This window comes from Rutidosis leptorrhynchoides, chromosome 9, assembly GCF_046630445.1.
Source record: "Rutidosis leptorrhynchoides isolate AG116_Rl617_1_P2 chromosome 9, CSIRO_AGI_Rlap_v1, whole genome shotgun sequence".
Taxonomy (NCBI): Eukaryota; Viridiplantae; Streptophyta; class Magnoliopsida; order Asterales; family Asteraceae; genus Rutidosis; species Rutidosis leptorrhynchoides.
The window spans coordinates 33,860,823-33,872,298 of NC_092341.1; the positions used below are offsets into that span (position 1 = coordinate 33,860,823).

The 11,476-nt window shown below is 34.7% G+C and overlaps 1 protein-coding gene across 2 annotated transcripts; it reads right to left on the reverse strand.

Moving 5' to 3' along the window:
* Positions 1-790: 790 nt before the first annotated feature.
* Positions 791-3,066, reverse strand: LOC139866820 (inositol polyphosphate multikinase beta-like). 2 transcript variants are annotated; one of them, XM_071855111.1, is made up of 2 exons: positions 2,981-3,066; positions 791-1,864 (listed from the first exon to the last, which is right to left on the reverse strand). In XM_071855111.1, the coding sequence occupies exon 2, from the start codon at positions 1,858-1,860 to the stop codon at positions 991-993; it is 870 nt and encodes a 289-aa protein (XP_071711212.1). In that variant the 5' UTR covers positions 1,861-1,864; positions 2,981-3,066; the 3' UTR covers positions 791-990. The 2 variants fall into 2 exon arrangements, with proteins under 2 accessions (XP_071711212.1, XP_071711211.1); XM_071855110.1 differs by having other exon boundaries at positions 791-1,989; positions 2,981-3,025.
* Positions 3,067-11,476: the final 8,410 nt, after the last annotated feature.

Sequence of the window (11,476 nt, forward strand, 5' to 3'; positions counted from 1 at the left end):
TAATGAATGTTGTTTGATCATGGGACACGTCGGTTGGACATTTGTCCTGGAAGTTATCGCTATTTGCAGGTAGACTAAAAAAGTAAGTTGCGACGACAATGGTAATTTGGTATCCTGATTTTGGAATGTGAGTCGAAATACTTTATTTTTTTGGACATCAGTTTGGGATCACACATGGGGACTAAACCATCCACGCGTTCATCTCCCGTAGTTCTATAACCCGCCCCCAACTACTGCCCTGGAGGAAACCCGGACCAATTAGAGGGCATGGCCGGTAAAACCCCCTCCCCGCTGCCTCCACAAGAAGCAAAAGGTGACCTGGGTCGATACTTATATATATGTAATATATATGTAAGATTGCATCCATAGGAAAAAACAATTTAGAGTTGGAGCCTTTACTTCTAGTCTTCATGTTTGAGTCACAAGAATATACTCATTGCTATCAATCAAGAAAGATATGGTATGATGGTGTTATTCAAAGTATATACAGCAAATGGGCTTCATTCCCAAACTCTTTACAAAAAAATAAAAAAAAAATGTAAAAGCAACTTACCTTTTCTATAACAAAAAGAAAAATAGTAAAATAAAAAGTTAATATGCTTAGCAGCTTAGGCCATACAAAAAGCATGGGGCCATCTTACATTTCATATAGATCATGGAAATTAAAGGAGTCGACATACATGTAAATTATATAATTAAAAAGGTGCTGAAAAGAAAATATAATAACCTTTTAATCACTTTACTCGCAGAAGTAGATTATTATTGGAATTGGTAGCCCAACATGTACTTTAAAAGGCATAAACTGCATATCAAGCAAATGATAACAATATTATTGGAAAGTAAATAGTCAATTGTAATCCAGTAAGCTAACAGAACTTCAATTAAAGGAGTACCTTTTTAACAAATTAGAAGCATGAAAGCAGCAAAAAAAAAAAAAAAAAAAGAGAGATAATTTCATAATTCAGATTCATCAGTAGTCTCCAGGGGAGACTAAATCTGACCGTTCGTAAGCGAATGATCTTTTGTTTCAGCAAGTATATCAGAGATGAACTTTATCAAGGAGCAAAGCCCGCCCAAAAAATTGTGATCAATAACACCATTACCTTCGGTAACATGTGCAAAATCAATAAGTTTGACTTCTGCATTTGAACTACCACCTTTTGAAACCAACCCCTTTTCATACATGAAAAGTAACGAACAAGCATAGAAATGGTAAACCGTTTGATTTTCAAACCACGCCTTCAGTTCCAACAGTTGCGCCAAAATCCCATTGGTCCCACCATACACAGAACACGCTAACAAGCAGTCCACGTCAGCGTCCATCTCAGCAGACGGATTAGAGGACACAAATTTCCTTAGAAATACTCTAACGTCATTGGGGTCCGCTTTTCGCACAATATCTCTATCAGGCTTATAAAACCCTGATTCATCATTGGTATACACACGCAGCCCTGATAACCTAAACCCTAATGGAACACTTGTGCTTTCCCTGTCCTTTTTCAAACATTTTACAATGTATGCTTCAGAAGCTTCCGGGGCCCATGTTCTGGACCCGATTTTGATATCCATTATAGACGGGTTGACCCGAGATGAAGCAAGATCTTGCAGAATGATGTGAGGGTGTTCTGTTCCAGTTGATGCCTTCATGACTTTGGTGCCATGATAAATAGGGAAGAATTTGCGGATGATATCTGGAACATTAGTGTTGGATGAAAATGACTCGTAAAATTTGACTTCTTCGGACCCACGTGCATCACTTTGGAGAGGCTTGTAAAACCGACCCGAATCATCAATGAGGGGGCCGAGTTTACCCACCCCGGCTTCGTGTCCTGCAACCTGATGATCTGGGATCTTCAACATGTTTCTATCACAAAAAGTCGAGTGAAAATTAACCTTTTTAATGGCCTATTTTGGAACGTCGTTGAATGTCAAATTGCAGTAAAGAATATTGGAACAAATTAAAAGTTGAGGCACCACTTGGACTAAACTCTGCATAACAGAATAAGAACATATGCCTAATAATATAATATGATAGAATAAATAGTGATCATATACATGCATCTATGTGCAACCAAAACATTAGCTATACACGCATACAGAACCCAAATTACTGTAAGGCCCCGTTTGTTTTTTTCTTATTAATTTCTGTTGTCTAAATTTAAATAAGACCGTTGTGAGGAATAAGTGACAAATAAATATTTAGTGTTTGTTTTATGTGTTGAATAACCATCTGAATAACAGAATTGACCCATGTATATGGGCAATTAATAGAGCAGTTATTAAAGAGTCGGGTACTTAAATGGAAATTCACACTTATTTAAATTTTTTATTATTAAGATGTGCCTTATTTAATAAGTCAGAAACAAACACTTGTCAATGACTTTCCTTATTAAGTTTCTTAAACTTTAGTCAATGAAGTCCTAATCAAACATGGCCTGACCTGTATATCAGGATTTGACCATATATAACACCCTAGACGTATCTCACATCAGCTCTATATATGAGAGCTGTTGGGTTCATACGTATTCTTTGATCTAATAAAAACACATTGTACTCAATTTAAAGCAGCATCAGAACAAGAATGAGTAACCGCATAAGCAAACCAATAAAACTCTAGCTATATATATAAAATTGGTAGTGCATACAGTGAATATTAAATAAACAAAAAAATTCACACAGATAAATACAGTAAGCCTTTATTTATCTCCTTTATGACCGAATAATATACAATATATATTCTGATTCTTATTCCAAATCAGAGGACAAAATAACAACTAATACTTCACATTTATCATTCACATTCAGTCAGACATTTAATCAAACACATAATCTGCATAAATCAATCAACAATGTCAGATATATGAAACTGTCCCTAATAGTAAGTAATAAATCAAACACCAAATTCAACTACATAAAGATCAAACATATGAAATGGCAAATTCGGTAAAAGAAATAAAAACGAAATCCAAAGATTAATTACCTGGAGATTGAAGTAAAGTTGTTTATCTGTGGTTGAGAGAATGTCAACCGGTTTTGATGAACAATCGTAAGCGCGTTGATCCGAAAGTTGAGGGTTGTAAGTGTAAGAAATCTGCAAGTCCCTAATCTTAATGAGGTATACATATTCAAGCCCTTGTATTATGACGTATTTCTAATGTTAGTTTACAAAACACTTATAAAACATAATAAACTCCAGCTACCAACTTAAAAAATAAGCTCCAGCTCCAGCTCCAGCTCTAGTCCATAAGCTCCAGCTCTAGCTATAAGCTTTAGCTAGTTTCATCCAAACACAACCGAGGAAGATTTCCGTTCTGTTTGTATTTCTAATTTTGGTTACGGTATTCTTTTTTTTTTTTTTCAAGTTTGTAAGTTAAGGGTTCAAAGATGTTATTTTTAAAATGCAAGGATTTTGAGTGTAATAAATTCGACAAGCCCATTGTGACGTCCCTCTCCGTAAGTAAACTTTAAGGGTGTGTTTGGACGAAAGTAGCTGGAGCTGGAGCTGGAGCTTATAGCTGGAGCTGGAGCTTATGAGTAGGAGCTGGAGCTGGAGCTGGAGCTTATTTTTGAAGCTGGTAGCTGGAGCTTATTATTTTTTATAAATGTTTGGTAAACTAGCTGGAGCTTATTTTTCAGTTCATAAGCTCTACTTTTTTTCATAAGCTACTACAAGTAGCTTATTTTTTCAGAGCTTATGATTTTCATAAGCTCTACTTTTTTTGTCTACCAAACAAAGCTTATGATTTGGAGCTTATTAAAATCATAAGCTCCAGCTCCCATAAGCTTCAATAAGCTCCAATAAGCTACGCGCCAAACACACCCTAAATTTGGTGCCTCGATTGTGCCACTTTCCTCTGTAGTCGCGTTATTCAAACTTTATAAGTTTCGAATGAGATGAGATGGTTATTTCGAAATGATATTTGTTTTTGTTCGTTCGTAAAAAAAATCTAAAAACAGAAAAAGATAAAATAACATAATCTCTAAAATGATATTCTCTTGGTCCATTCTAAGTGTCATGTATTAATTTTTAAAATGTATTAATTTTTAAAAGTCTTTCTTCTTAATTTTAACTTTAAATATTTTTTCATTGTGTTATATATTAGTATTTGATGAAGATTGTATGAATAGATTGAATTTTAAATGCATTTTTATTAATATAACTTTTAGCAAGTATTAAATAACACAATACAATATTTTAAAGTCAAATCTAATTCAAAAATCAAAACATGACACATAAAATTAGACGGATGGAGTACAAAAATCATTAGATTTTTATGTTACTTGAAATTCTATAACGATGTTACAAGATTATATGAATGTTGGTGAATATTGATAGTGTACCGCATCTTCGGAATATGACCAGATATACGTCAGCATAGATAAGTCATTACGAAGCAAAAAATTGAACTTTGGGTTACGAAGACATCCATACCTATAAGGCTCAAAGATATCAAGCTCAATTACTAGCCTCGTTCAAAGAGAAAATGGCAGAAAAACTCCTCTCACCTTTGTAGCTCATGCATCTAAAAGAAGGAAGGGAACAACCTTACTTTCCAAAGGTATAAGTAGACATTTTAGAAAAGTCAATGAACCCTTCCAAAGTTGTATCGAAAACAGACTAGACCGTAAGGGAGCTCACACTCCTTAATCTCTCGGTGGCGTAAAGTAAGACCAATTTTGCTACCTTTGAAGAATCTCCAACAAGAGGTTCAACTCCTTTTCACTCACCTTTTTTATTCTGCCTTCGTGATTAGAATCACTTAGCCATATCTATTCGATAGGGTGCGCCGGAAAGTGCAAAAACAAATACGCTCGCATCTCTTTCAAGAGTATCCTTACCTTGTAGGATCGATTGCAGGTCCACTAACATGTCATGCATATAAGCCATGAGCCCCTTAGTACTCTAAAACCAATTGGTGATAGAGGGAGGTTCCCATAAGCTTATACACACACATTTATTTCTTTCAATTTCCGATGTGGGACACAATGAACTGATTAGATCCAACAATCACCCCCTAATCATTTTGTTCATGCACTCGTATCATATAGCGTGACTAATCCCGGACATGTTCATTTACATCTTGACTTTTCCCGGACACCCAACCTCTTTCCCTGATCACGTTCAGGTCATCCCGATTTGAACTGCCGCTGCCACAATAATCACACCCGTGCCACCTGGTCTGATACCACTCATAGGATCAATTGAGGTCCACTAACATGCCATGCATATAAGCTCAAGAGTTCTCTAGTACTCTAATACCAATTGTTGATAGCGGGAGGTCCCCATAAGCTTATATACACACATATGTTGCTTTCACTTTTCGATGTACTCCGTAGAACACAATGAACCGATTAGATCCAACATACCTTCTCCATATTCAACTCCTATCTCGTTTAATAATTAGAAAAAAATATTAATTTGAATAAGTAAATAAAAAAAGAAAAGAAAATAATGATTTATTATATGTGCCGCCATATACAACAAGGAATTTGAGTCGATGATCCGAATATATATATGAAATGTCCCGTTCATATTGATTATAAACGTTCCATATTAATTGATTTCGTCGCGAGGTTTTGACCTCTATATGAGACGTTTTTCAAAGACTGCATTCATTTTTAAAACAACCATAACCTTTATTTTATCGATAAAGGTTTTAAAAAAAAAACATTACGTAGATTATCAAATAATGATAATCTAAAATATACCGCTTACACACGACCATTACATAATGGTTTACAATAAAAATATATTACATCGAAATAAGTTTCTTGAATGCAGTTTTTACACAATATCATACAATCATGGACTTCAAATCTTGTCCTTATTTTAGTATGCAACAGCGGAAGCTCTTAATAATCACCTAAGAATAAACATGCTTTAAACGTCAATAAAAATGTTGGTGAGTTATAGGTTTAACCTATATATATCAAATCGTAATAATAGACCACAAGATTTCATCTTTCAATAACATACAATATGTATAAAAATCATTCATATGTTGAACACCTGGTAACCGACATTAAAAAAATGCATATAGAATATCCCCAAAACAGAAATCCATCTGTATTAATAACTCGAAGTACTAAGCATACCATTTTCCAGTATGAGGGGAGTTAGTGCCCGTAGATCTACCTTTAGGATTCGCGTCAATTAGGGTGTCTGTTCCCTAATTCTTAGGCTACCAAGCTAAAAGGGTGATATTCGGTATTCATAATCCAATATAGAATGTAATTTCAAGTACTTGTGTCTATTTTGTAAAACATTTACAAAACTGCATGTATTCTCATCCCAAAAATATTAGATTTAAAAGTGGGACTATAACTCACTTTCACAGATTTTTACTTTGCCGAAAATAAGACTTGGCCACTGGTCGATTCACGAACCTATAACAAATATGTACATATGTATCAAAGTATGATCAAAATATAATCACAACATTTTTTTATTACGTTTTAATGATTCGAGTTTGTTAAGTCAGCAGTCCTCGTTAGTAACCTACAACTAGTTGTCCAAAGTTAGATGTACATAAATAAAGCAATATATATTATCTCGAATCAATCCACGACCTCATGTATACAAGTCTCAGGCTAGATCACAACTCAAAGTATATATAATATTTTGGAATCAACCTCAACCCTGTATAGCTAACTCCAACATTACAGCATATAGAGTGTCTATGGTTGTTCCGAAATATATATATAGATGGGTCGGTATGATATGTCAAAACATTGTATTCGTGTCTACGGTATCCCAAGATTACATAGTATATGTTAGAATACATGTATAATTGATAATGCTAAAAACGAACATATATTTCATAGCATTATCCCTCAAGATAGACAAGTTTTTAGTTGCAATTGTTCTATTTACAAGTGATATTCATTTGTATAATAAAAAGTGAAGACAAAAGACAGATTCGACGAATTAAAGACGCAAACGACCAAAAAGCTCAAAAGTACAAAGTACAATCAAAGTGGTTCAAATTATTGATGAAAAACGTCTCAAAATTAGAAGAGTACAAGCCGCAAAATGCAAAATACAAGATATTAAATTGTACGAAAGGACGTTCGAAAATCCGGAACCGGGACCAGAGTCAACTCTCAACGTTCGACGCAACGGACTAAAAATTACAAGTCAACTATACACATGAATATAATATAATATATAATTAATTCTTAAAATTATATATATATATATATTATATTATTATATAAAACCGTCGGCAAGAAGAAAACAACCAAAGTTGAGCTGTCCCAGGGGGCCATGCGATCGCATGGCCTGGCAGTTATAAACCCATGCGATCGCATGGTGAACAGAATTAAGTGACATCCTATAAATTTCGCAGTTTTTGATCAAATGTTTACATCTTTTTCTTTCTTCAATCTCTCACGTTTGGATATGAGCACCGCATATCATCCGCAAACTGACGGGCAGAGTGAAAGAACAATTCAGACTCTTGAAGACATGCTCAGGGCATGTGTGATCGATTTTGGAAACGGATGGGATAAATATCTACCATTAGCAGAATTCTCGTATAATAATAGTTATCATGCGAGCATTAAAGCTGCACCATTCGAAGCACTGTATGGAAGGAAGTGTAGATCCCCTATCTGTTGGAATGAAGTAGGAGATCGACAATTAACTGGTCCCGAGATCATCCATGAAACTACTGAGAAGATAGTGCAAATCAAGGAAAGATTGAAAACAGCCCGTAGTCGCCAAAAGAGCTACACCGATGTTCGAAGGAAACCATTAGAGTTTCAGATCGGTGACATGGTTATGCTAAAGGGGTACATAATTCATTTCACGTCTCAAACCTCAAGAAATGTCTTGCAAAGGAAGATCTCACCATTCCTCTTGAAGAAATCCAAGTCGACGAGAAACTACAATTCATAGAAGAACCAGTCGAAATCATGGACCGTGAAGTTAAACAACTCAAGCAGAGCAACATACCATTCGTCAAGGTTCGTTGGAATGCTCGAAGGGGTCCCGAATTTACTTGGGAACGAGAGGATCAGATGAAACAAAAGTATCCACATTTGTTTCCCGACAACGCAAAATAGGTACAACTTTAAAATTTCGGGACGAAATTTATTTAACGGGTAGGTACTGTAACGACCAGGATTTTCCGATCGTTTTATACTTATGAGATTAATATTTACATAAAATAAACCTTACCAACATGATAAGCAATCCAAACTGTTGAGACTTATGTTTTTGAAAAGAGTTTCACACAACGTTTGACCGTCCAATTTGACAGATGATATCACGAACTATATAACACACGATAATTATACGATTATGTATATGTACATATCTATACATATTTAACATGATTTAAGGATGGTTTAACATTTCATTGTGAACTAACAACAATGAGTTATAAGTATACTTTGAGACCACACACTTAAGTTTTCAAAACGATAACTATATGTAATGTTCTTTGACATATATACTTACAATCTATAACGTGTTGGTGATCTATGTCACCAATATGATTTAAGTGTAATGGGATTAATTTGTAACAAAAATAATCTTGATAAATATCGAACAAGTTTGGGGAAGTGTGGAGTGCACACTTGTTTGAACTTATCTTGATTATGACGGGGGTTCGGGGGCAGCGCCCCCGATAAGCGGGGTCTAAGGGGTGGCAACCCCTGGCGGGGTCCAAGGGGCAGAGCCCCTGGCTGGGGGTCGAGCTGCCAGGTCAGCTGGAAATTTTTTTTTTTTGGGCTAACATTGCTTTATTAAAAATGTCTTAAAATTTTATTTTGGCCCGGTTTGACCCAAAAATAAAAGCCCAGTTTTTGAGCCTCTTTTACAGTTATAAACCTGTCCATATTTGAATTCTTGTTCCGATTCCTCAAAATTTCTACAAGTATATCTAGGGTATATGTAACCGTATCATACCCAGCTTCTATACGTATTTACTATTGGTATATACCAACAATAAACTTCAATGATCAGCCACTAGACATGATGTTACATGTGGGAACCAGCCATTTAACCTCATGTGTGACTTTTGTGCAAGAAAACAAACTAAATCTCCTATATATCCATCCCATAATCATGCTATTTTGCACACACACACATACAATTTCATTTCCAATTTTCTTTCAAGTTAATTCACTCCCTAATCTCTCTTCATTTACCTACTCAAGAACGTATCAATATAGTCATCCGATTTCAAGGAGATTACTTCCAATTTTTCAATCCCACTCCACCACTCTTTTGACTCCAAGATTTTTCTTACCTTTTCCAGTAGCTTTGTCCAAGTAACTTGAGGTAGTAACCTTATTCATAACCTTATTCGATTCATATTTATATAGCTATCTTATTTTATGTTGTAAAATTTTAACAACAAGAATATAGTTTGAGTGATTTCAAACTTGTTCGCAAACTAAATAGATCCTTCTAATTTGATTTTTAAAAAACACTTCAAGACCTGTAATATATCATATTATGACAAAATCGGATTAATCATATTTTGGCTAATTAACATAATATTTAATATATATATTTACTTATGATTTGATTTTATATATTTCAGGACCACCCGTAAACAACACGAGAAGATTAATCATAAGACCTCATGATTGTACGCAACACGTCATTTGACAACACGGTACTTTATGTACGCAACACGTCACTTGACAACATGGTACCATGGGTCGAGATTAATTCTGATCAATACGAATACGATGGGGTCTTTATTTATTTTATTTAAGCAACTAATTGTGGACCACTAACATCGGACTGCTAACTACGGACTAAGAAAATATTAAAAGTATTAAAAGTATATATATATATATATATATATATATATATATATATATATATATATATATATATATATATATATATATATATATATATATATATATAACGATTACTTAAAAAGAAAATATGTTGATATATTATATATATGGTTAGGTTTGTGATATCAATCGGAGACCAAGTCGTGTTTATTACCTTCAAGGCAAAAGTGAGTATATAGTCCCACTTTTAAACTCTAAATATTTCGGGATGAGAATACATGCATTTTATGATTTACGTTATGGACACAAGTGATTAAAAATATATATTCTACGTTGAGTTGTACCACTGGCATACTTCCCTGTAGCTTGGTAACTATTATTTACATGAGGTATTGTAAACGCGAATCCTGTTGATAGATCTATCGGGCCTGACAACCCCAACTGGACTGGACGACCAGTATTCAATGGTTGCACAGTACTTCGTTTCGGTGACTACACTTGGTACGGTGTAGTAAGATTTCATAATAAAGGGAATATGCGACGTTGATTAAATGTTAAGTATGGTTATCAAGTGCTCAACAACTTAGAATATTTTTATTAAAACGCTTATATATGAAATCTTGTGGTCTATATTTATAACGCTGCCGGCATTAAACCTATATCTCACCAACTTTATGTTGACGTTTTAAGCATGTTTATTCTCAGGTGATAACTAAAAGCTTCCGCTGCAACATGTTGAATTTAAGCAAGATCTTGAGTATGCATATTTGTGTCAAAAATAAAACTGCATATCGGAGGATTTGTAATGTAAAATATGTTGGAGGTCGTATTGTTATTATCACATGTAAAGTTTTTAAGTCTAAGATTATCGCTAAACGATAATCATTATTAAGTTGTTTAAACCTTGTATTTGTAATAAAAGCTATGGTTTGTATTGTAAAAACGAATGCAGTTTTTGAAGAATGTCGCATATAGAGGTCAATACCTCGCGATGAAATCATATGTTATTGTATTCATCCTTATAGTTAAGGTCGGGTTATGACATGTGGTATCAGAGCGTTGGTCTTAGAGAACCAGAAAATTTGCATTAGTGTGTCTTATCGAGTTTGTTAGGATGCATTAGTGAGTCTGGAATTTGACCGTGTTTGATTTCGAAAACTATTGCTTATCCTTGTTAGTTAAAAATTAATATGTAAATATTATGTGGTATTAACGTGCTAGTTGTTATGTGATAGATGTCTGGCTTAGAACTTATTATCACATTCAGCGACTCCGAACCAGAATCTTCAGATGGTGTTCCAGTCATTAACCTATCCGATGATGAAAACGACACATTTGGGGAAGACTCACAAGTTCCGGGTGAATCAATTGAAGAGGAACCAGAAAGTGATTCTGAGGAGGAAGAAATACAGGAAATTACGAAAGACAAGTTCGAACGAGGAAAGAAACGAAAGGCTGCTGAAATGGAAAATCCAAATCCCGAGTCTAGAGAGAATGTTGTCGCACCAACTCCACCAGATACTTCCACACCTATTCCCACTATTCCTATTAGTTCTATCCCGACATCCAGTTCTTCGGTTCCTCAGCCAAAACGCAGGGAGACAACCAGGATAACCTTTAAGCGATTTCTTTGAACACAAACGCTTTGGGTTAAATGATGCGCTGTTGTTTTAAACCATGGGATCATATAATGTTTTGTATAATATTACTAGTG

What these genes read in the sequence shown, in the direction of transcription:
- LOC139866820 (XM_071855111.1), bottom strand. Translation starts at nt 1,860, where the DNA reads ATGTTGAAGATCCCAGATCATCAGGTTGCAGGACACGAAGCCGGGGTG.